The sequence below is a fragment of the Papaver somniferum genome, chromosome 6, assembly GCF_003573695.1.
Source record: "Papaver somniferum cultivar HN1 chromosome 6, ASM357369v1, whole genome shotgun sequence".
Lineage (NCBI taxonomy): Eukaryota > Viridiplantae > Streptophyta > Magnoliopsida > Ranunculales > Papaveraceae > Papaver > Papaver somniferum.
The window spans coordinates 175,852,806-175,878,107 of record NC_039363.1 but is presented as its reverse complement, the minus strand read 5'-3'; the positions used below and the strand labels follow the sequence as shown (position 1 = coordinate 175,878,107).

The following is a 25,302-nucleotide window of genomic DNA, read 5'->3' as shown; positions in this document are numbered from 1 at the left end:
CAATCTTACTGATTTAGGCTACACTGAATGTCCTTTCACTTGGACTAACAGAAGATTGGGCACCCACCTAACTGAAAAAAGACTTGATATAGAACTAGCTATTGATGCTTGGCTTGACCTCATTCCCAACTCTACCAGCCATAGGATCTGATCACAACCCAATTCTTCTCAATACCAATCCTAATTGAAAACAGGGACACATTCCTTTTAAATTCTTTAGCCCTTGGCTTGATCATCAAGATTGTAAAGACACCATTGTTGAATGTTGGAAGACAAAACACAAAGGCTTTTTTGCTATCAAGATAGCCAGGAAATTAAGAGATGTTAAAGTTAAAGTCAAATTGTGGAACAAGTAAACTCATGGTAACGTTAAAACAAACCTTTAATAAAGTCTCCAACATCTTGATTGGGTCACCAAAAATCAGTTTAATATCAACAGCGGTAATGACATAAAGGAGGCTAAGAAAGCTGTGGAACACTGGAAGAATGTTCAAGAAAGCTTCTAGAAAACTAAAAGTAGAGATCAATTAATTAAGCTAGGGGATAGAAATATCAAGTTCTTTCATGACTCATCCAGGAAAAGATATAGAAGAAACAAAATTGTCTCCATTCAAAAAGAAGATTGCACCTGACTCCACAATAACAAGGAAATTGCTCAGTGCTTCACCAACCATTTTGCTCATATGGACATTGCTAAGCCTATTACCATAAACCAATTCATTATCAACCTCGTACCTACTACCATCACCAACATTGAAAATGATAATCTCCTTAGAATTCCTGATGCTACTGAAATCAAATCTATTCTCCTTAGTATGGCTGAAGACAAAGCTCCTAGGCCTAATGGTTTTCCACCTAACTTCTTTCAAGCCAAGTGGAAGATTATGGGAGAAGACATTACTATTATGGTTCAAAAAATTTTTAATTCTGGATTTCTCTCAAAAGAAATGAACTCAACTTTCATATCCCTCATTCCAAAAATTGAAAACCCAACCACCCCTTCTCACTTCAGACCCATATCTCTATGCAACATTACTTACAAAATCATATCCAAACTTCTTGATCAAAGGCTTAAACCTCTTCTTCCTAAACTTATTTACCCTATTCAATCTGCTTTTATTCATGGCAGACAAATATCTGATAACATAGCCATTGCTCACGAGCTTATTCACCACATGAATACCAGGAAAGGAAAAAAAGAGTTGTTGGAACTATGGGCATCAAAATAGACATGGCTAAAGATTTTGATAGAGTCAATTGGGACTTCCTCATCCAATTATGGTCCAAATTGGTTTTAGTACTCAATGGTGTAACCTTATTCTGCAATGTATATCTACCACTAATCTTGTTGTTTTGGTTAATGGTTCTCCTGGAAAATTCTGCAAGCCTTCTAGAGGGCTCATACAAGGAGACCCTCTTTCTTCATATTTGTTCCTATTATGCACGGAGGCTCTCTCAAGATATCTTATTCATGCTGAATCTCAAAGCCTAATTCATGGGATTATACTGTGTTCAGATGCTCCTTCCATTAGCCATCTCCTATTTTCTGATGACTGTATGATATTCTGTAAAGCTAACATGAAGGAATGCCACAATCTTATCAAGATTTTCCAAGACTTCAGTCAAACTTCTCGGAAAATGATAAACTTTGCTAAATCTGGTATTTTCTTCAGTAAATACAATGCTCCTGATATTGATGATGGTATAAGCCACACCATGAAAGTTCAAAGAATCAACATCAAGGATAAATACTTAGGCTCTACTCTCTTCACCATGTGTTGAGAAATTAAAATTCAGGATTGCTAGATGGAAAGCCACTATGTCTACAGCTGGAAAAGTCACCATGATTGAAACTGTTACTTCTACTTCCAGTATCTATCAAATGAATTGCTTCAAGCTTCCTAAGGCCACTTGCAAAGAGATGAATGCCATTTAGAGATATTTTTTCTGGAACAAAGAACCAGATAAAACTATAGGTCTCCATTACATAGCCTGGGATACAGTCAACAAACCAAAATATCTTGGAGGCTTGGGTTTTAAGAATATATGGAGTTCTTCAATATTGCCATGATCACTAAAATATCCTGGAGATTAATCATTGAACCTCAATCCCTCTGGAGTTGTACTATGACGGCTTCTCACTTCCCAAACCATGAGGTCATGAGGATGGATACCAAACCAAAAACTATTGATTCTTGGATTTGGAAAGGTATCCTTGAAGGCATAGCATACATCCAAAAGTACTACATCTGGAAAATTGGAAAAGGTAACCAAAGGACAGATGGATTGATGGTCATCCTGATATCATTCCAAAACCTCATAACTGTCCCTCTAACATTACCGTTGTTAACCAACTTTTTAATACCTCTGGGGATTGGAACCTGGATCTTTTGGCTCTTTGGTTCACTCAAGATGTTCAAAAACATATCCTTCTCACTCGGCACAACACCAATGCCGAAGACATTATAAGATGTAGACTATCTCATAAAGGAGACTTTTTTTTTGTAAAATCTATATATGACAAGCAGATTACTGATAAGTATGCCAATGATGTTCTCACTGCCCCTTGGGGAAAATTTGGAATATTGATACTTCTCTAGCCATCCAGCTCTTCATTTGGAAATGTGCTCATGGAATTCTTCCTACCAATGCTAAGTCTGCTAGCATTCTGAATTATATTGATCATATCTGCAATTATTGCAAGAATGCTAAATATCATATCACTCATGTTCTCTTAGCTTGCCCTGCTGCTTCCAAATTCTGGGAAAGATAATTTGGGATTTCTCAACAACTTTTCAGTGTTTATGGTATCTTTCATGAGTGGATAAATAACTGGTTACATAATGATAATTATAACACTGGCTGGAATGCTAGCTACTTATGCAACTATTTGCTGGTTCATCTGGAAAGCCAGATGTCATCTGGTTTTCAGAAAATTCCTTCTTGAGCTGACAGTACTGCCTGAAAATGACTCAAAATTTATGCTCTTTCAAACAATCCTGAGCACATTCTGAACAATATATTATCAGGATACCAATAATGATCATAATGCAAGAATTGATAGGCTGACAAGGCATCATAAGGAAAAGTTTGGAATCACTATTAGCATGAGTATTCTAGATTTTAATACTAACATGGCTAATGGTGATTTTCAACCATATACTAACTTTACTTTTATTGCTTTGTCCTTCTCAGGTCAATGTGTGAGAGCAAGAAACTACAAGGACTCTACAGTTGGACTCAGCAGAGCAGACAGAGCAGGAAGAGGAGCTCATCTAGCTTTGGAATGGGGCAAGGAAATACAGAAATCCAACATTGATGCAGAAGATGATGCAACTCTATAGTCCATCAAGGAAGGATACCAAATGGAAGTTCAAGAAAGATTTCAAGGAAGTTTCACTCTCTCATGATGGAAATTTTGAAGCTATTGATTTTGTTTTGGGCAAACTAATCAAGATAGCTCCTCATCAAAACTCTTCTGCTACTAGATTAGCAAAAATCTCCATTCAATCAAACTTACTTCAAAACTCAAAGTGGAAAGGTCCCAATCTTCAACAGTTTTTTGATACTCTCCAGTCTTTCTATGTCCCGATTGATGAGGATATTTGTAATGTTAACTACCAGACTGTAGAGGGGCATCATGGTGCTAGTCTTAGCTCAGATAACCACCTCTTGTTCCTGTGAGTTTGTTGCTCTTTTGAGCACTCTCTGTTTTATTATAAAAAAAAAGTGGTATTCAGAAAAATATGGAAGAACGGGCACCTAGCTCAGTTGGTCATCCTCGTTCCCGAAAGTTTCATGCGTTCCAGGAGGTCCCAGGTTCGAGCCCCCAATGGCGTAATATTGCAGAAATTAACATGGAAGGTAGAGTTAGTTAGCCCGTTTGTGACACAATCTCAACCCTATCCGCTTCGGCTCTTTTGGGTAGGTTATCCATGAGGCTCGCTGGTAGGCTAGCATAACAACATGTTCAATTAATATAGTAGCATGTCGTTGGAGCTTAGCTTCCAGTTAGTTTCATGTAATAATCCCTATCCAATATAAAAATAAAAAAAAATATGGAGCCCAAAATGTGAGATAATATAAAAATTTTACAATTTTAGTGTATCCGCCCTGGCTTTTAAGTCCACCCTATACTGATTGACCCAGAGGCAAAATAGGCTATACAGTAAGGGTGGTGAAATGTTTATACCACCGCAATCGCAATTAGGGGTTGAAAATAAAGGAGCGTTTCAAAAACCTTCACCAAACCCTAGCCCCTGTGGATCCTCTTTCTCATTCTCAAATTGGATTTTATAAGTAAAGGGAAAATGACGTTTTTGTCTCCACTTGGGTTAGTAAGTATTCTCAATTTCCTTTTGTTACCTTGTTTGACATCGGAATGTCATTTTCTTACTTGGATTGTTTCGGTTTCTCCCTAAAATTTGTTTGAGTTCACAAAAACTTAGAGACCATCAAAAAAGAATTCATCTATTTTTGAAACGAGGTGTTTGTTGTTCTTAATTTTTGTCTTCTTATTGTGAATTTGGTACTAATCGGTGGTCGCCGTCCACAAAGCAAGGTTGCTAACACACGCTGCAAATGTGGTTCTCGTTTCCAATTCAGGCCTTATGGTCGGAAAAGGAAGCAAATGGGGGAAGGGATTTGGGAGAAACAGAATAATTGTTGTGATCACAATGAAGTAAATGTCATTTCAAACACAGGTAGCAGTGGGAGTACTAGTAGTATATTTAGTCCCAATTATGATATCACTATCGAAATATTGAGTAGACTTGATCCGGGTGTTTAAATATTGGGAGTACTAGTAGTATATTTAAATGGTCTAATTTTTTTTCTTGGCGAAACAAGAATTGATCCGGGTGTTTGTATATACAACCTCAGTACTCAAGAAATAACACCATGGGTTGAATCAAAACTGTTAAGAGATGTACGTAAGAAAGAACATGAACGGTATAAGGATTTTCCTTTCGCTACTTGTGCGTTAGGATATCATCATGCCACTAAAGAGTATAAAGTGGTTGGCATATGGGAGTCTATGCAACCGTATTATACAATCTGCGAGGTGTTAACCGTAGGAGACAATGAATGGAGACATATCCAGGTACCACCATATGAATTACAGTTGCATGGATCTTATGTTTATATTGATGGTTTGATATATTTTTAGCACTGGATTGCTTGCAATGAGTGTAGTTACTGACATAGATAATGAAAAGTTCATAGTGGTATTTGATGTTGGAAGGGAGGAGTTCCGAACGATTAGGGTCCCTAACTGCATCTTTGTTCAACCTGCTGACTATCATGCTTCTTATATCCTTTATGATGTTGACTTGTTAGAATTGGATGGACGGCAGGTTTACTGATTAAAATTCGAGAAAGTGGTACCCTTAAGTTATGGTTACTTGATGATGATGGAAACAAGAAGAACTCAACAAGTTCTTGGACTCAAGTAACTATGGAGCTACCTAAAACTTCGGATGGAGATATGAATGGTGTTTATTTTAATCCAGTTTCTGGAACAGACCAGATAATCATAAATTCTTATGCTAAAACATCTGATGGTAAGATATCTGACACCACTTATCATTCTTATAATTGGAGAAACAAAAGCTTCAGTGAGATTGAAATCAGCGGGATCCCCTCCTCAGTTCAATTTTTTACTTCGGAATCACAGGCTGAAACTTTCGTCGAGCACATTTTGCCTGTTCAGAAGCATACCTCGACAAGAAATTGATAAGTTTTTATATATTTCTGTTGTTTCATTTTTATGAATGAAAAGAACATGCGCCAATCATAGTTATATTTTTACACTGGTATTCCTATTAAGTTAAGCTATTAAAATTCTGAAAATTTTGGTAATTGAATTGCATGGTACTGTTCATGGCCAATAGAAAGTTCTGCAGTGAATTTTAAGTTGACACATTCCAGTTCCCTAATGCTAGTTTTGGCATGAAGTGTTAGAGAACTTCATGCTACTCATGTTCTTTAAAACTGGTTTATTCATAACAGTTCGATTCCCATTTTAGTAGCAATTTAGCGCTGGACTTGACAATCACAGTAAACAACTATTTTATTTTAATCTCTGTTTCTGTACTACCAGTTTGAGTTGTTTTCGTAGTTAATTAGGCCAAAATTCAATGTCATATAGTTTTGAAGGCACACGAATTTTCCCTGTAGGATGAAGGACCACATTATGCACATTTCAGTGTGCATACTCTGGTTTTATATGCTCTCTGCAGTTATAGGGCAGTTCTTTGGGCACAAGGAAGACCATGGCTAAGCCTATTATTTTCTTTAAATTATGCCATTACGGTGAAGATCATGCAGCAGTTTTTTATAATTACAGATTGATGTGGCTTGCTATCCAGGTTTATAGCTTATCTGACATTTTAAAGTGGTATCTAACAGTGTCCATTCCCCCGCAGCTCCTTTCTGGAGTATCCCCCGTCGCCCATGATTCTGGTGGCCTACCAGACATGAATGTATTTAAACATGTAGTCTATTGTTTGATCTTTATTATAACACAGATTCATTGTCTTATCCATCTTTTGCAATTTGTTGTTTTCTGTTGGGTGGATCATCTTTGTTGAAGAACTAATTGAGTGATCTGTTGCCTGCCTTTTCGCTTTGTAGTCTGTTGCATTTTGGATCCTTTGGTATGTTTTTCTTTAAAATTGGAGGGATACACAAAAGTTGTAAATGCATTTAGTAATGGGTATACTAGAGTGATAAGTGTTGAAGGAAATTGATTAGGTAGTATATTGGTGGCAGCACCAAGTGTCTATCGAAAATTACCATGACAACTTTTCACCCCAGCAACATTTAGACGAAAGATATTGGTACACCTTTATGGCAGATGGTAATAATAGATGCCTGGCAAAACCCCAAATTTTGCTGGTGATAATGTTACCATTCCAAACTCTATTCACCAGTGATGCCGGGCAATAATCCCATTGTTAAAGTAGGTGATAGATCTATTCTTCAAGTCCTGGCTAGTCTCCTTCTCATCTCTGTAGCAGTATTTTAAAACTGCACCTACTCGCAGTTTCTTGCATTTTCCGTTAACTTACAAGACGACACAGAGAGTAAATCTGGGTGTTGTTTTTATTTAGACGACACAGAGAGTAACTCTGGGTGCTGTTTTTATTTGGTGTCGACTCCTCAGTGTTCTCTAAAGAAGAAGTTGAATAAAAGCTTCATTTTTTTCCTCTCAGCTTGGCATAAGGTTGTCTTGATCTCTATTCTTTCACCTGATAGTAACTCCGTAACACTTAAAGGGCGCTGAAGTTGTTAACATGTCCTGGGTATCAATCATATTCTGCTTGTTACATGCTGTATATCCATTTTAGACCATTGAGGACGGAGAGCAAGGAAAAAGAGTAGTGTCTTCGATTTAGTAAGGAGATTGAGAAGATTAAGAGTCTAGAGGAGGAGAACAAAAATATGGATTTCATTGGTAAAGAATATATCTCCAGATTCAGTAGGGAGTATGATATTGTGTGTCCACTGTGTGGAGTTTATTCTGAATCTATCTAGTAGGGAGTATGATTCAGATTTGGCCATGTTATTGTCCATCTTCTTCCAGTTATCTTTCAGCATCACTGTACAACTCATAAATAAAATTACAGAGATTGTACCAAGGTTAATATGTCCTGGTAAACAATGTACACTACACTTGAGAAGTGGCTGCACCACTAGACCATGCAGTTCATTGTCTACCACACAACATAGATTTTGTATGTTGAAGGATGCCGTTTAGACCTGCCATCTTTGGGAAAATTAAGCACACTACAAAGTGCACAAAAAAAAAAAAAAAAAAAAACGAAGGGTGGAGGATTTAAGAAAATGCACAGAAAACACAATGTCCTTTTAGTAGTACACAATAGATTGCTCCAAATGAAAATACAAAAAGTTCACAGATGCATGAAACATTTTCTTTGTAATCCATATTTGAAACTGAACACTGTATACATAACACAATATCTCAAGGTAAGTGCCTACTCTCAAGAAGAAACGAGAAAAATACAAAAGAATCCGAAATGGTGTAAATCAATCCTGATAAAGAATCCAAAACTGTGTAAATCAATATTTTGATAATAACTTATACCAAAGCACTACAGGCTTCGCCACGAGCAACATGTACAGGAGCTGTGGTGTTGCGTCGTGATGCTTCAGCTGCGGCTGATGCTTTCTGCTGTTGCAAAGGTCTTCTCTTTTCAATCCTCAGTTGAAACCCTATAAATCTGAAAGCACAAGACTATGTTGAGCTGAGGAATTAAGTGTACCATACTCACTCTGTGACTCAAATATACTTCCATTTATTCTGTCAATTTTTCATAGTCGTTGACACAAACAGCTATATTTTTGAAGTTCAAAGTCAGGTTGCTAATCAAATCTACCATTTCTAACCAACTTGTATGTCTAGGGGAAATTCTAAGGCCAATTTGGAGACAACATTTTTCTCACCCACTGGCAGTGCTTCACTGAATTATATGTGCATCTTATTCCGCATAAAATTCAATGGCACTTCATTTTCTATTTTTAAGGCTGATAATCCAGATTATGAAAAAACAAAATTAAAAAAAAAAAACTGGGAATGAGATTACTTCTCCACTTCAAAATTTATCTATTGATAATGGGTTCACACATATATAAAATCTATCTTACAAAAACAAATGTCTTTTGACGGTTTTAGAAGGGGTTTCTAAAGTGATCGATGGCCGCCATTTGCTTTCAAAGTTGAAAGATACATCGTGGCTGAGAATCAACCCATGTTTTACGTCCACCTCTAACCGCTCAGATTTGTTTAGGTCAGATATATGGTTTCACCTCGACCCTTCCTCCCTTCAATTTTCAAACGTTACGATCAAAGCTCACATTACCAGCACCATACGTTACAAAAAAGGATCCCATTAACAACTCCATTAAGTCTGTTAATCAATCCCTGAAGATGTTCAAAAGGTTCTCACTTCCTCAATTTCTTTCTAGACCATGTTTTGATTCTGTGTTTTTTTTATTGTTAATTTTCTTAGATTTTTTATTTGATTTAGTTGTGTTGTTCAATTGGTTATCGCAGATTTTGGTTGGTCGAGGACATATTGAGAAATGAACCGACATCCATCTCAGGTAATAAATCCTCTAAATCAACAGTGAACACCATCTTCGGTTTTATTTTTCAGTTTTAAATGGACTGATAGTTGGTATCTGCGTTTTCTTCGACTAATTTTATGATTCTTAGTCTGAATTTTTTTATGTGGTTTTATCTAGGCATAATCTGTGGAAAGAAGAGTTGATTGGTGCTAATGAGGTTTATTGTATGTTTTTCGCAGTGACTGCGGAACAAAAGTCTACTGATCTTTTAAAAAACTACTTTGTGATACTTTTTGTATCTGCTTTGGACTTATCAATTTAACTCATATATTCAGATAAGATTAAATTATATGTTTTTTCATAATTTATTTAGTATAGTTTGATCTAAGTTGTATTCATAAATCATAACAAATTTTATGAGCTCGGTTTGGTGATTGACATTTAAGTATTTTGTTTGAGTTGAGTTTGGTTCTTAGCTGCAGTTTTATGTTTAGAATTTTGTTACAGATTTTTGCAAAAATAACGGGAGTTTAATTGTTGCAGATTTTTGTGGATAGATTGAATTTAACTTGATTTGTATCATCTAGAGATGCATGAGGCCATTGTTTGAATTTCACAACTATGCGTAGGTGTCGCGGAACCTGATGTCAGAAAGGATATTGAAAACTGTTATGTCAAGACTTGACATCTTATATTAATTATTAACTTACATCATTCATAATATTTCAGGAGACATAGTATCCATACATAAACCTTATAACTAATGCTTTTAATAAGAAAGTCATTTTGACATTTTCCGATCACTTAAACAATTGATTAATGAACTTCCCTAATAACAACAATTATCGCAATGGGTTCTTAAAATTAAGATTGAAGGTGGTTCACCCTCAAGTTCTATATAAGAATTTCAGTAGAGGAAGGCGCTGGATGCATACGTGGTCTACTGGACTAACCCAGCATCAACCTTTGAAGCACACCACAATGGGCTATAACAGTTTGTGTGTTAGGAATTCTGTTAAGTAAATTTGTTTTGGGTGTGCTTTTACATATAACAGTTAATGTAGTTTTGAAGATAAGCAAAGTAATATGTATTGGTTACTTATCCATTTTTTTTCTTCCAACCAATGCTAATTTGTATTCTATGTGCAGGTTTATGCTGGACTTACAAAGTGAGTTTGACATAGTTATGTAAAGGCTGATCTGAGTATAGTGATACTGCACCGTAAGCCTGAATTTATGGCGCTCTTGAAGAAATTAGATCATCTAAAATGTGTCGTACGAGGAAGTAAGTTCACCAAATGGCAAGATCTTTGGGAGGCTCATCAGTAGCCATTGCACAAGTGGCCAATATGACAAACCTATCTTTTGAGTGGGGTTGCACAAGAAGGCAACTCAGTTATGCACTTTGAGTAGGATTTGAACCTAGCAGTACCTCGACAAACATATCATATCAGTTTGAGGGAGATGTTTGAGATATTGAAATTGTTATACACTTTGTAAATCTTTTGCCTGTGTATGTCTAATCTTCATTAGTCTTCTTATTTTGTTGCCAAAACCACCATTAGTGCGCAGTTAAGGATTGAATGCCGTGGCTTAGATATGGTTCTATTTTTTTTTCAGTTTTATGGACTCACTAGGTAATTTTATACACCTACATTCTTCGGATACTCACTTTGTTACCCAAGACTTGATTCCAAATGTTCAGTGAGATCCCCTTTCTGGGTAAAATTTTAAACTCTACATTCTTCAGGTATTGATTATATATTTTGAATTTTTGATCAATTTCATAGAACTAAAATGATTAAATGCTCTCCGATGAAAAAGGTATTGAGAAAAATGATCTATAACATTTAGGCGTAGGGGAGGAAACATGCTTTCTGGACAAAAGGCTCAAATGCTCCAATGCTCAACAATTGCGCAACAATTGATGCTTCTTAGGCTCACTTGGTTATACACCTTCCTTTGGATTTTAATTCGAATAATAACTACCTCCTTGATGAAATATTATCTCCTTACTAAAACATTAGATTAGTTAGTAAGGCCACATTCAGGCTGAATGATTCAGCAATAACAAAGAAAAACCCGTACCATTAAGATTATGCTAATCTAAGCAAGTAGCATATGTCAGCAACAGTAAAACAATGTACAGTAGTTGTGTTAGTGTTATCTATGCACAACACGAAAAACAGATCACTGACAAAGAACAAAAACCCGGGCCGTTACGGCACGGGTCATATCCTAGTTAAATGTGACAAAACATGAGCATCAGAGGAAAACTAAACAGATTGAGAGAGAAATCTCTATTGCATTGTGTTTATTAGATTGGTAAAGCCGTAGTACATACACAGAGATTACAACAAAAAGAAAGGAAACAAAATATACAAAAGATACCTACAAGGGATACGTACAATATTATGACAACGCTAAATATATATGCAGTTAAGAAGAGGACATGTAAAGATACTATAGTATCTCGTAACACACACACACACACACACACACACCCCCCCCCCCCCCCCCCCCCCCCCAGACTCAAGATGGTGCTGAACTCATCTTGAGTCTGGAAAGCAAGAACTTTAGTCGAGGAGCAGGATGTGACTTGGTGAATAAATCTGCCAATTGAAATTCTGAGCTTACGTGAAGAAGAGTAATTGTTCCATGCTTAAAGTGATGTCTTGTAAAATGATAGTCAATCTCTATATGCTTTGTTCTTTCATGAAAAACGTCATTATGAGTGATTTGAATTGCAGCTTTGTTTTCACAAAATAGAGGTGTAGACGTAGAAATGTCAACTCCCATGTCACTGAGTAACCATCGAATCCATATGATCTCAGAAGTAGTATGAGCTAGAGCTCGATATTCTGCTTCAGCACTTGAACGAGATACAACAGTCTGCTTCTTACTTCTCCAAGATATAAGAGAATCTCCCAAGAACAAGCAGTACCCTGTAATGGATCGCCTATCTGTAACATCCCCTTCCCAATCTGAATCTGAGTATGCTCTAAGAATAAGTTTAGATTTAGATGAGAACTGCAACCCATGATATAAGGTTCCCTTGAGATAACGAAGTATTCTAAGAACAACAGCATAATGAGTAGAACGAGGAGCTGACATGAATTGACTTACAATATGAACTGCATGACTTATATCAGATCGAGTAATGGTTAAGTAATTCAGACTTCCTACCAATTGTCGATATAATGTTGGATTGGATAAAATCTTTCCATCTGAAGGACATTCACTTCTAGTGGAGTGTCTGTAATTTTAGCATCAGTAATTCCAGAGGGTGCAATGATTTCAGATGCATATTTAGCTTGAGAAACGAAATAACCATCAGCTGACTTGCTCACCTCAATACCAAGAAAATAACTGAGTGGACCAAGATCCTTCATTTGAAATCATGTACTTAGATGGTTTTTAAGATCTCTGATACCTTTAATATCACTGCCAGTGATAACCATATCATCTACGTACAATAAAAGGATAATAATACCTTTATTTGATGATCGTGTAAACATTGCTGGATCATAGTAACTCTGTGTAAAGCCATATTGAAGAATTGCACTACTGAATTTTTCAAACCAAGCATGAGGTGCTTGTTTCAGTCCATAGAGAGCTCGACGAAGTTTACACACCTGATTTGGAGCATTATCTAATCCAGGAGGAGGACGCATATAGACTTCTTCTTGCAATTCCCCATTAAGAAATGCATTTTTCACATCCATTTGATGAAGATCCCACTGTCGAACATCAGCAACTGCAATGAGTGTACGAACAGTTACCATGCGAGCAACAGGAGCAAATGTTTCCTCATAGTCTATGCCATATTCTTGAGTATAACCTTGAGCAACAACACAAGATTTGCACCGTTCAAGACTCCAATCTGACTTGGTTTTGACTTTGTAGACCCACCTGCTTCCAACAACTGATTTTCCAGGGGGAAGATCTACCATTTCCCACGTACCAACTTCTTTATGTGCAGTCAACTCATCTGTCATCGAAACCTGCCAGTCTGGTATAGATGCAGCTTCTCTGTAGTTTCTTGGTTCATAAAAAGACATAATGGTATATAATGAGCAATGATAGTCAGAGAACTTATCTGGAGGTCTTCGATTACGAGGTGGCAATGTGTCAACTTGAGAATCAGAATCTCTTTCCAAGGCAACATTGTTAGGTGGAGGCATAGAGTGGTCGTACGCAACTGGAATCTGATGAGTATCATCAATATGTGGAACAGTTTCATTACTAGACACATGCACTAGACATGTATTGGTGCTAACTTCACTAGAAAAAGGATCAGTGTAAATGAAGTTCTCAAAGGAAGAGGATTTACTGTTTGGAAGAGACCAAAATGGAACCTTTTCCCAAAAGGTTACATGTCTAGAGACTCGAAGTTTTCTACTAACATGATCATAGCAGCGATATCCCTTTTTTTCAATACCATAGCCCAGAAACACACAAAGAACATTCTTTTGAGTAAGCTTATTTCGTTCACGCTCAAGAAGGAGAACAAAACATGTTGAACCAAAAATTTTAATCTCAGAGTAATCAGGCTTCTTACCATAAAGGCATTCATAAGGAGAAGTACCTCCAATGATAGATGTTGGAACACGATTGATGGTATAAACTGCTGTAAGAACTGACTCTCCCCAGAAATTTGATGGAACTGATGCAGAAACAAGTTGGGTTCTAGTTGTTTCGATAATATGACGATGTTTGCGTTCTGCAACTTCGTTTTGTTCTGGAGTTTCAGTACAAGATAGTTGTAATAATGTGCCTTGAGTTTTGAGAAAATCTTTGAAGGGAGTGGATATATATGCACCTCCTTGATCAGCACGAAAGATTTTGATAGACTTACCAAACTGAGTTTTGACCATAGTTGAAAAGGTTACATATAAGTTAAGAAATTCTGTTCTTGAACTAAATAGATAAACCCAAGTAAACCGAGAATAATCATCAATGAAACTCACATAGTATAATGCACCTCCTTTTGACATCACTGGAGATTTACCCCAAACATCAGAGTGAATAAGAGCAAAAGGTTCAGTAGTTTTTGAGGTGCTTGCATTAAAAGAAAGTGTTGGTTGCTTTGCCAGTTTACAAGAAATGCAACTATCTTCTTTGTCTACTTGTGTATCTCCTAGTAGACCTTTATTGACCATATATGAAAGACGAGAAAATGAAACATGACCTAGTCTAGAATGCCAAGACATAAAAGGAGATGTGGAATGAGATGTAGAGGTTGTAGCAGCAACATGATTTCTGAGTTTTGATGGAATACTCAGAGTCTGTAGAAGATACAATCGACCCACTCTACGGCCTATCCCAACTAGCTTCCCTGTTTTGAGATCCTGAATAGCACAACCAATAGGAGAGAAAACAATGTTAAAACCTTGATCACATAGTTGACCAATTGAGATGAGATTCATTGTAATCTTAGGAAGAAGAAGAACATCTGGTACACAAATGTTATTTGAATCTCTAACCACTCCAATGTGACTGGCGGTTACAACAGTTCCATCAGCAGTGTGAATCTTAGGGGCAACAACTGGACAAAGACTGTCAAAAACATTTGAATCATAACTCATATGATTGGATGCTCCAGAATCTAGATACCATCCAATTGAGAAAATACATGAGGAAGTAGAAAAGACTGATGCATCTGCAGTATTGTTAGGGACTGAAAGAGCTTGTTTAATCATCTCATGTATGTCAGCAAGACTAGGTGATGATGTATCAGACGGAACTATTGATTGAGACGGTGCAGATGGTAATGTTTCAGCATATGAAACTGGTGTAGCAGAGAATCTACTTGAACCATTAAACCTGGTTGTACCATTAGCGTTTAATCTCCACATATTCCTGGAGGTTGGAGATGTACAGTTTCTGGTAGAATGCCCAAGTTCTTTGCAGTAGTTGCACTGTGTGGTAGGAGTATCTTGCGGCATTGCAGCAGGTGGCAGAGTGCAGTTCCTTGCTATGTGACCAGTTTTCTTGCAATTATGACAAACAGGTTGTGAAGAATCATGCTGTGTTGCAAAACTATTCTTCTGATTGTTGAAGTTTGGACGAGGTGCAGGCATAGAAAATACTCCTGAGATTTTTGGCTTGATCCGTTTGCGTGTTTCTTCAGTGATCAGCTCAGATAAAGCAGTTTCTACGGATGGAAGAGGTGAACGATGAAGAATAACACCTCTGACTGATTCAAACTCTTCTCGTAGAGCCATCAAGAGTTGAACCAGTCTTGTCTCTTCTCTATATTTTTTCCATATTGCCAAATCAGTTGTCCATTTTGGCTCCATAAGTGCAAGTTGATTCCAAATCACAGACATCTCAGAGTGAAAGTCAGAAATCGATTGATCTAATGGTTGCTTCATAGAACGAATATTTTGTTCAAGTTTGTATCTTTGAGCAAAGTTAATTTGTGTGTACCTTTTTGCTAGAAAGTCCCAAGCATCTTTAGCAACTTCAAAACTTGTAAGTTGCATACTAATTGAAGTAATCACTGTGTTGCCAATCCAAGTCAGGATCTTGTGATTGTTTGCAGCAGAAGGTGGCCTTTCAGATCTTACCTAGCTATGATGCCATGATAAAACATGAGCATCAGAGGAAAACTAAACAGATTGAGAGAAATCTCTATTGCATTGTGTTTATTAGATTGGCAAAGCCGTAGTACATATACAGAGATTACAACGAAAAGAAAGGAAACAAAATATACAAAAGATACGTAAAAGGGGACACAATATTATGACAACACTAAATATATATGCAGTTAAGAAGAGGATATGTAAAGATACTATAGTATCTCGTAACAAAGTGTACTAAACTTTAGAAATGAAGAAATAGTACAACTGATTAAGGTAGCAGATTCCGTTTCTGAGCTGAAACTAAATCTTGAACAAGCCCAAAAAGAAGATAACGAGGAAAATCAAAGAAAAAAAGGTTTGAAGAAGATTGAAAAGGAGTACAGGTTGAGAATTCAGTTGTGCAGCAGACAGAAGATTAACATTTCTGAGAGAAAAATCATAATGCTTGTTTTTTTTTGATTGTTTGAAGCAATAATTCTTGTTTGTTGTTGGTAATGCTGCTGAACCGCCACTTGTTTCTGGCATCTGTTGCCGTCGGTGATAATCACATATAGATTTTAGGGTTAGGGTTTGCTCAAGGAAACCAAGGAGGCACAGATTGGATGCCCTAGCAGAAATCTTCACAACTTATATAAGGGTAAGAGATCTGCCCGTTTGATCCAACAGCTCTAGAGTATTCTATGAATGACCTGGGTAAGTGATGATGGACGGCTGTGATGTGTATATTCCGGGCAACATGACAAAGTTTGGTTTAGCAAGCAGATTTTTGGCCAGGATGCAGATGTTGGATGCAGGCTTTAGCTCATAGGGACTTTTTTTTGTGTGGCTATGTGAGTATGTGACAGACTTGGGGTCACAGCTGATTTTTCCCAGTTATTTTACAGCATCAATGTAGAACTCGGATATAACATTACTGAGGTACAGATTGCACCAAAGGCTAAACTGTCTACTTTGTCCAACAATCCGCCACAAATGTACACTAGTTTCATACTTGAGAAGCGGTACATAGTCACACAACATAAATTGCGCATGGTGAAGGATGCCAGTTGAACCTGCCATCGTTGGAAAATTCAAGCAATCATAATTCATAAGTGGCAGGATGATAATCAAGCAAGCTCATACTACAAAGTGAGCAAAACTTTTTCGAAGAGGAAAGGATTCCATCAACTTTTCTTGTACACTTAAGTGTACAGAAAGTATACAAAACACAATGTCATTTTTATACTAGACAATAGATTGCTTCAAATGAAAATACAAAATGTACAAAATGCTTGAACGATTTTCGCAGTAATCCATATTTTAAAGCTGAATACGGTATACATATCACAATATCCCACAGTGAGTACCTATTTTCAAGAGGGAACAAGAAAATTACAAAGGAGTCTAAAATTGTGTAAATCTATGCTGATACACATGATGTGATAATAAGTGATGTTTTCAAACTTGGCAACAGATAGTACTACTGGCAGAACCCGGTGTCAAAACGTTTAACCCAGCAACCATTCTTACATCTCAAAACATGCTTTAAATGTACAAGAAATTTGGATTGCTTTTCACCATTTGTCTGAGAAGTTAGAAATGGAGAAAACAGATTTAATGAACACCCATGATGTCTACCATTATTGCAAAGCAACTAATCCGAGAATAATTCTAAAATTCTTTTAATCTGTCTTAGTGTAGCATTCTTAGTGATATTTGATGCAGAACAGACCCAGTATAATGATTATAATCTGATAATCTGATTGAATATCTCAAGCATAAAATATTTAACTTTGTTCTTTAAAGAAAAAAAGATTAATAAACCTAAAAGGACGGAGGATGTTATTCAACCCTCAAATATCACTGGCTTCTTCGCTTTATTTCCTATTGTATTCGGTCTTTGCTCACGTTTTGCTTATTTCTACTCACACAGTTCCACTTGCTAGAGTTAATTGCCATAAAAAAAAAAGAATTAAGCAATTGTTTTAATTCCATACTTGCTAGAGTTAATTCCATCTGTGCTCATAGACACCTATTTCGGTGGCTTCTTTATCGAAGAAAACCCACCTAACATCTCTATGATTAAATGAATTCCCTACTTGGTGAGTACGCTAGTAGATTAAATGAGATCGCAAACTCAATGGACACTGACGTAGTTACATTTATTCTCAATTTCTACATTAGGCACCATCTGTACATTCCCCCTAAAATGTGCATTCTCTAATGGACTTTTGGACAGTGATACTCATATAGTGTACCAAAAAAATGGAGTGCACTAGAGATTGTAAAAAGAGCTGTGATGAAAATGGTAGCTATGATGTTAATATTCAACACCTCAACGCATAAAATGCAGATTTACAAATTAGTGATCCTAATCTAGTGTGCATCAGTAGACACCATGTGCCCACGGGCATACTGCACCAGATTTCGACATGGATACAAGAGAACAAAACAATTGTATATATGTTTGGAGAAGAGATATGTACCTCGAAAGCAAAAAGGCCCACCAGACCGCAACATGCAAGCAGCTCCTTCACAAAGATGAAGAAGATCATCCATGACATTTTCACCCCCATCTAGCGCAAATCTTGGTTCGTGATTGATTACCTACTTCAGCTTGTATCCCAAAAAAACAATTTAACGTTGCACAAAAATGGTCTTCAAATTACTAGCTAGCTAAACATATGAAAATTACGAAAACAAGAGTATAAGACTGAAGCAACATTCAAGCCAGAATGACTAACCTGTAAATCGTACCTCGTGAGACTGAACTGAGTTACAGAAGCAGCAATCAAACTCAAATCCATGGCAATGACCTTTCCTTGAGTACCCAAAACCTTCCCAATTGCAATAACAAGTGCACCACTATCAGCACCTAAATCAACCCATAAACACTCTCTTAAATCCTTATCTTTTGCAACCACTTCTTGAACCAACTCCACTATCTTTTCAATCTCAGGTCTTGGAATCAAAACCCCTTGCTGAAAACACAAAATCAAATCCCTCCAATGCTTACACTCCAACTCAAAAGGTCTTTTTTTTGTTCAATCGTCAAAGTTGATCCATTTCTGTTCTTATAACTTGACAGTTTTTTCAGTTGAAACCCTGTTAATCTGAGAGTCTTCAACTACTGCATCTTATAACTTTTATGTCTGGGAAAAATTGTGGTGCTTCATTGGAATAATATGTGTATCAAACTGTTGTTGCATTTTTCTTTGTAACAGACTGAAACAATTTGTAATGACAAAATTTGGTACATCCAGATTATGAAAAAGAATACAAACTGCAATAGTGCAATGACAAAATTTCTTCACTTGATAATATTTAATTAATTGGTAATTGGTTCACATATATTGAAAATTAAATGTGATACACTATGGAAAGAAAAGAAAAAGTGAGAGTACAAATGAGATCAGAGTTGAACCAGAAAAAAAAAAAACTGGGGATGACATTACTTCTCCACTTCAAAATTTATCTATTGATAATGGGTTCACACATACATAAAATTAAATATAATTAACTTTGGAGATGAAGAAATAGTGAGAGTACAACTGATTAAGGTAGCAGATTCCGTTTCTGAGCTGAAACTGAATCTTGAACAAGCCTAAAAAGAAGATAACAACGAGGAAAATTCAAGAAAAAAAGGTTTGAAGAAGATTGAAAAGGAGTACAGGATGAGAATTCAATTGTGCAACAGACAGAAGATTAACATTTCTGAGAGGAAAAATCATAATACTTGTTTGTTGTTGGTGATGCCGCTGAACCGCCACTTGTTTCTGGCATCTGTTGCCGACGGTGATAATCACAGATAGATTTTAGGGTTAGGGTTTGCTCAAGGAAACCAAGGAGGCACAGATTGGATGCCCTAGCAGAAATCTTCACAACTTATATAAGGGTAAGAGATCTGCCCGTTTGATCCAACAGCTCTAGAGTATTCTATGAATGACCTGGGTAAGTGATGATGGACGGCTGTGATGTGTATATTCCGGGCAACATGACAAAGTTTGGTTTAGCAAGCAGATTTTTGGCCAGGATGCAGATGTTGGATGCAGGCTTTAGCTCATAGGGACTTTTTTTTGTGGCTATGTGAGTATGTGACAGACTTGGGGTCACAGCTGATTTTTCATCAATGTAGAACTCGGAAATAACATTACTGAGGTACAGATTGCCCCTAAGGCTAAACTGTCTACTACTTGGCAAACAATATATCTGCCACAATTGTACACTAGTGTCATACTTGAGAAGCGGCTGTACCACTATACCATGCAGTAGTCACAATATAAATTGCGCATGGTGAAGGATACCAGTTGGGCCTGCCATCTATTGAAAAATCAAGAAATCATAAGTGGCAGGATGATAATCAAGCAAGCTCATACTACTACAAAGTGCGCAATTTTTTTCCAAAGAGGGAAAGATTCCATACTAGGAAATAGATTAATGAACACATATAATGTCTACCGTTATTTCAATGAAACTAATTTAAGAAATAATCAAAAAAACTTATAATCTGTCTTGGTGTTAAGCATTCCATCCATGCAACAGACCAAGTATAACTGTATAATCTGATTGACTATCTCCAGCATAAATAATTAACGTTCTTTGAAAAGAAAAAGATCGATATACCGAAAAGGATGGAGGATGTTCTTCAACCCTCAAATTTCACTGGTTGTCTTCTTCGTTTTATTTCTTACTGTGTTCGTTCTATGCTCATGTTTTGTATTTGTACTCACACTGTTCCACTCGCTCGAGTTCATTGCCACAAAAAAAGAAGAAGAATCGAACAGTAGTACTAATACTTAATCCTGACATTTATCCTCCGTTTTTTCATTAAGCACCATCTGTACATTCCCCCTGAAAGGCACATTGTCTAATGGACTTTTTGGACAGTGATAGTAGCTGTTAAGACTCGATACCTCAACAAGTAAAATGAAGATTTACAGATTAGTGATCCTAATCTAGCGTTCGTCAGTACAGCATGTAGGTATGTAGGATTAGGGAAAGGGCATACCACGCCATAAATTTCGACATGGATACAAGAGAAAACAAATCAATTGTATATATATTTGGAGAAGAGATGTGTACCTCGAAAGAAAAAAATCCACCAGGCTTCAACATGGAAGCAGCTCCTTCACAAACATGAAGATGATCATCCATGCCATTTTCATCCCCATCTATAGCGCAATTCCTGGATCGTGTTTACCAACTTCAGCTTGAAGCCTAGAAATTTGGTCACTTGGTATGTACGTGGATTACTAACAAGGCTCGCAAAGCTTTCCTTTTGCATCCTCCAGTGATTCTAAGTTCTAACCGAGATCCTTTAATCCTTATCTCAACTTTATCCTGAAAACCACATTTACAACAGGATGATATAAATTAACAGTTCAAGAAAATTACATTTTTTAAAAAATGAAAATGTTTAAAGATATACATAAAGAAAAACAAAATCTGCATCATTCTTTTGCTGTTGATAGTGTGTGAAGGAGTTAACCTGTCAAAAAAGAAGATGATTATTTCGTGACTTAAGATTTCACATGCGGGCAACTGGGCAAGTGACTTAAGATCTCAGAGAAGAGGAAGAAACTGTAACCCAGAAGATGTTTACCATTTTACTTATATACTGTTAGGTATCTCCAGATACAAGTTCATACTCATCTACATAAAAGTCCTTACACATTTGCAGACCCATGTGGATTCCCTCATTTGTAGACCTCAAAACTTACCATAGTGGCTTATTTTGCATCTAAAAGAGAAGGAGATCGGAACGATGCGGATGGTCTCCAAAAGATTTACCACAAGTATCACATGCATATTGTTAACACATACTTATTAGACACATCTGATGTTTTCTACAAGACATCTCTACTTTCTTTAACATAAGTCTCCACATTCTCATGAAGAGAGACTGCACGGAAATGTGGCAGCACTGTTGTATCACCAAATAATTATACACGTTACTGATTTAGGGAGCATAATACATTACAGTTTGCTCTCTTAAGTTTCTTAAGCCTCATACGTAATACAAGTACTGGCAGATCCTCTCATGTTTTTCGCCTCAATAATCACAAAGCAACGATTTATCAAACAGATCAATACTGGTTACAGATAAACATCACACAGATCATTCCTAAATCAGCCCATAAACCCTCTCTTAAACCCTTATCTTTTGCCACTTCCTGAACCAACTCGATAATCTTTTCAGTCTCAGGTCTCCGAATTAAAACCCCTTCTTGAACACATAAAATCAAATCTCTCCAATGCCCACACCCCACTATGTACTGGAAAGGTCTTCTCTTTTCAATCATAAGCACCATTTGTATATTCCCCCTTAAAATGTACAATGTCTAATGGACATTTAGGCAGTGATATTCTTATATTGTACTTCAAGAAATGGAGCGCATTAGAGACTGAAAGAGAGTCTTCGTGAATATAGCTATACATTACAACTGGATGTTACGGCTCGATACCTCAATGCCTAAAATGCAGATTAGTAACTAGCTTAGCAACAGTACGAATCAGGGGAAGGGCATACCGCACCAGAAACTTCGACGTGAATACCAGGGGAGGAAGATCAATTTTGTTTACTATATATAGAAGGAGAAGAGATTAGTAGCTATACAGATTAGTGATTTTTATTAGAGCATGTTAGTAACTAGCATGTTCACAAGTGCGAATCAGGGGAAGGGCATACCACACTGAGTGAATGTAGCAGCTATATATTACAATTGGATGTTAAGACGCGATAACAGAATATTTACCGATGGCAAGCTTAATCTAGTGTATGTTGGTAGATAGAAAATTCACAAGTACGAATCAGGGGAAGGGCGTACAGGACCATAAATTTCAACATGGAAACAAGGGGAACAGATCAATTATATAGATTTGAAGGAAAGATGTGTACCAGAAAGCAGAAAATCCACCAGGCTTCAACTTGAAAGCAGCTCTGTCGCAAAGATGAAGAAGATCATGGATACCATTTTCAACCCCCATCCAGCAAAACTCTTGGAACGTGTTTACATACTTCAGCTTGAAGGCTCGCAAGCCTGCCTTCAGCATCCTCCAGTGGTTCTATCCTGAACACCGCATTTACAAACTATATGATGTTTTAAACGTACATCTTCAGAAACAACATTTTAAACAATGAAAATGTTTAGAGATATATATAAGGTAAACAACATCTGCGTCGTTTTTATCTGTTGATTGTGCATAAAGGCGTTAGTTTGCCCGAAAAACCTTGTGATTCTGGGTAACAGATAAACTAAGGTAGTTTTCACATGATGGCAAGGACTTGCATACAGTAAGTGTCTAATTTAGAAGTCCCAATAGACACTGAAGTTCCATCTGGACTCATCAACATAAAAGTCCTTGCACATCGTGAAATGACATTTAAGGAAATGAAAATACTGAAGGTGTTTAAAATGTACATCTTAGGAAATGACATTTTAAGAAATGAAAATGTTTAGTGATATACATAGAGAAAACAACATCTGGATCATTCTTTATCGGTTCATAATAGTGCACAAAGGCATTAACTCGTCACAAAACAGAAGATTATTTTGTAATTCAGAGTAACAAACAAACTGAGGTAGTTTTCACATGATGGCAAAGACTTATACACAATGATAAGTGTCTAATTAGAGGTATGAAAAGACACTGAAGGTCCGTCTGGACTCATCCATACAAGTCCTTGCACATAGGGAGACCCACGTGGATTTCCCAAATTTGTTGACCTCAAATTTGCCATAGCTTGTTTTTGATCTAAAAGAGGGAGATGCACACAATGTGGATGTGTCCCTTTCCATAGATTTACCCTACATATCACATATTGTAACACATAATTATTAGACACACAACACATTTGATTTTTTCAGTGAAGAGAAGACCATCTATAATTTCTATAACATAAGTGTCCCTATTTACATGAGAAGAAGCTGCTCAGAAATTTGGCTAAATTCTAATACTACTACTAGTTAATTCTTTTAAATTGCTAAATTCTCATACGTCATACGACTACACGCAGATCCTCTCATGATTTTCCCCTCAATTATACTCAAAGCACTAATTTATCGAACAATCTGTACTTGTCATAGATAAACATTGCACAGCTCCGTCTTCGGATTACTAGCTAAACATATGATATTACCAAAACAATAGTACAAGATTCCAAAACTGAAAACTAGAAACTGCAGCAGCATTCGAGACAGAAAGACTAACCTGCAAATCGTCCCCTTGACATTGGAATCAGCAATTGGACTCAAATCCGCGGCAATGACCTTTCCTTGAGTACCCAAAACCTTTCCAATTGCAAGAAAATGTATGAACCCCTCCACTAAACATACATAAATCAATCGTCAGTGAATCTATCTAAGAAATTTCAATTTTGTTATTACAGTTTCAAATCCATCTTCAGATTAAATGTATGAACACCTCCACTAAGCTTGCCATGTCCTTTCCTTGTTGTGTGTGTGCCGCATGGCCGGCCACTTTTTTTTGTTTTGTTTTTTTTTTTCTGAAGGGAGACCACTTTGCTTTGATGAGCTGCACACACCTTTTTTTTTTTTTTTTGAAAGGTCTTCTATTTTAAATCCTCAGTTGAGACTGTAACTCAGACAAACTTCCATTTATTCTGTCAATTCTTCTTAGTCCTTGGCACAAACCAAACAGTAGTTCAAAATCAGGTTTGTACTTTGCATCTATTTACTACATCAAACTTTCAATATATAACAGACTGAAACAAGTTGTGGCTTTAGGTATGCTTTCACTTATATATATGTGCATCTGCGGTACATCCAGATTATCAAGACAAAAAAAACTAGCAATGACAAATTTTCTCCAAGTGATAATTTATGTTGGCGCAATGCGGAAATGTGATGGGTTTATGGAAATGATTTTGAAAGAGAGGTTGGTTAATTGGAAAGTGAGGCTTTGATTAATATGAAAATGAAAATGTTACAAGAGGTTTGTGTAGCAACTTTGGCTTCCACTAGTTGTTTACAAAGAGGCACTTTGGCTCTTACTCTAACTCTAGCTCTCACTCTACTACTTGGTTACTCACTTGAGTTTTGATGATCAAAATGAAACCATGGAGTGCCTATTTATAGGCCTAGTGAAGAAAACTCTAGAAATGAAAATTCTAGAGACTATGATCTACTATGCCTTAAGAGAATTCTAGAGAAAGAATTCTCTAGATTACATGTGACTAAAAAGAAGACTCTAGAGGCCCAAAAACTCTAGAATGTATTGGGCTTTACCTAGTCTAGGGAACTTCAAGATTATTCTAGAATAATGATCACAAATTAATTTTTATTTTTAACACTCCCTCTTAATTTGTGATGTTGAGCTTTTCTCTGAAATGATTGAACTTATCCACCGTGACTGCTTTCGTGAAAATGTCTGCATTTTGTTCTTGTGTTGGACAGAATTGGAGCTCGATTTCCTTGTCTTCTACAAGCTCTCTGATGAAGTGGTGTCGTAGCCTATGTGCTTCGTCCTTCCGTGGAAGACTGGATTTTTTGTCATTGCAATTGTAGACATATTGTCACAGTAGATAGTCGTCGGCTGCATTTGCCTTTGTTGTAGGTCTCATTATTCTTCTTAGCCACACTGCTTCACATGCTGCACTTGTTGATGCTATGTACTCTGCTTCGGC

The 25,302-nt window shown here is 36.7% G+C and overlaps 2 protein-coding genes and 3 long non-coding RNA genes across 7 annotated transcripts; 3 read left to right on the top strand and 2 right to left on the bottom strand.

Moving 5' to 3' along the window:
- The first annotated feature begins 1,278 nt into the window (after positions 1-1,278).
- On the top strand, positions 1,279-3,344 carry LOC113291867. Its single transcript, XM_026541351.1, has 2 exons — positions 1,279-1,702; positions 3,196-3,344. The coding sequence occupies exons 1-2, from the start codon at positions 1,279-1,281 to the stop codon at positions 3,342-3,344; spliced, it is 573 nt and encodes a 190-aa protein (XP_026397136.1).
- An 856-nt stretch (positions 3,345-4,200) lies between these two features.
- LOC113286463 lies at positions 4,201-5,867 on the top strand. The gene is made up of 2 exons (XM_026535086.1): positions 4,201-5,101; positions 5,355-5,867. Exons 1-2 carry the CDS (start codon positions 5,086-5,088, stop codon positions 5,732-5,734), a joined length of 396 nt encoding a protein of 131 aa, XP_026390871.1. The 5' UTR covers positions 4,201-5,085; the 3' UTR covers positions 5,735-5,867.
- A 2,954-nt stretch (positions 5,868-8,821) lies between these two features.
- Positions 8,822-10,674, top strand: LOC113286462. The gene is made up of 3 exons (XR_003329307.1): positions 8,822-8,961; positions 9,077-9,126; positions 10,240-10,674. It is a non-coding gene; the product is annotated as an uncharacterized LOC113286462 (long non-coding RNA).
- Positions 10,675-15,855: 5,181 nt separating this feature from the next.
- Positions 15,856-19,962, bottom strand: LOC113290203. 3 transcript variants are annotated; one of them, XR_003331464.1, is made up of 3 exons: positions 18,401-19,962; positions 18,143-18,272; positions 15,856-16,729 (listed from the first exon to the last, which is right to left on the bottom strand). It is a non-coding gene; the product is annotated as an uncharacterized LOC113290203 (long non-coding RNA). The 3 variants fall into 3 exon arrangements; XR_003331466.1 differs by lacking the exon at positions 15,856-16,729 and adding an exon at positions 16,786-17,023; XR_003331465.1 differs by lacking the exon at positions 15,856-16,729 and adding an exon at positions 16,807-17,241.
- Positions 19,963-20,744: 782 nt separating this feature from the next.
- On the bottom strand, positions 20,745-24,212 carry LOC113290204. The gene is made up of 3 exons (XR_003331467.1): positions 23,868-24,212; positions 22,555-22,726; positions 20,745-20,996 (listed from the first exon to the last, which is right to left on the bottom strand). It is a non-coding gene; the product is annotated as an uncharacterized LOC113290204 (long non-coding RNA).
- Between the last annotated feature and the right edge of the window lie 1,090 nt (positions 24,213-25,302).

Coding starts and splice junctions, on each gene's coding strand:
- LOC113291867 (XM_026541351.1), top strand. CDS start 1,279: ATGGTCCAAATTGGTTTTAGTACTCAATGGTGTAACCTTATTCTGCAA. Junction 1,703..3,195: donor TGCTCCTGATATTGATGATG/GTATAAGCCACA, acceptor TGTCCTTCTCAG/GTCAATGTGTGAGAGCAAGA.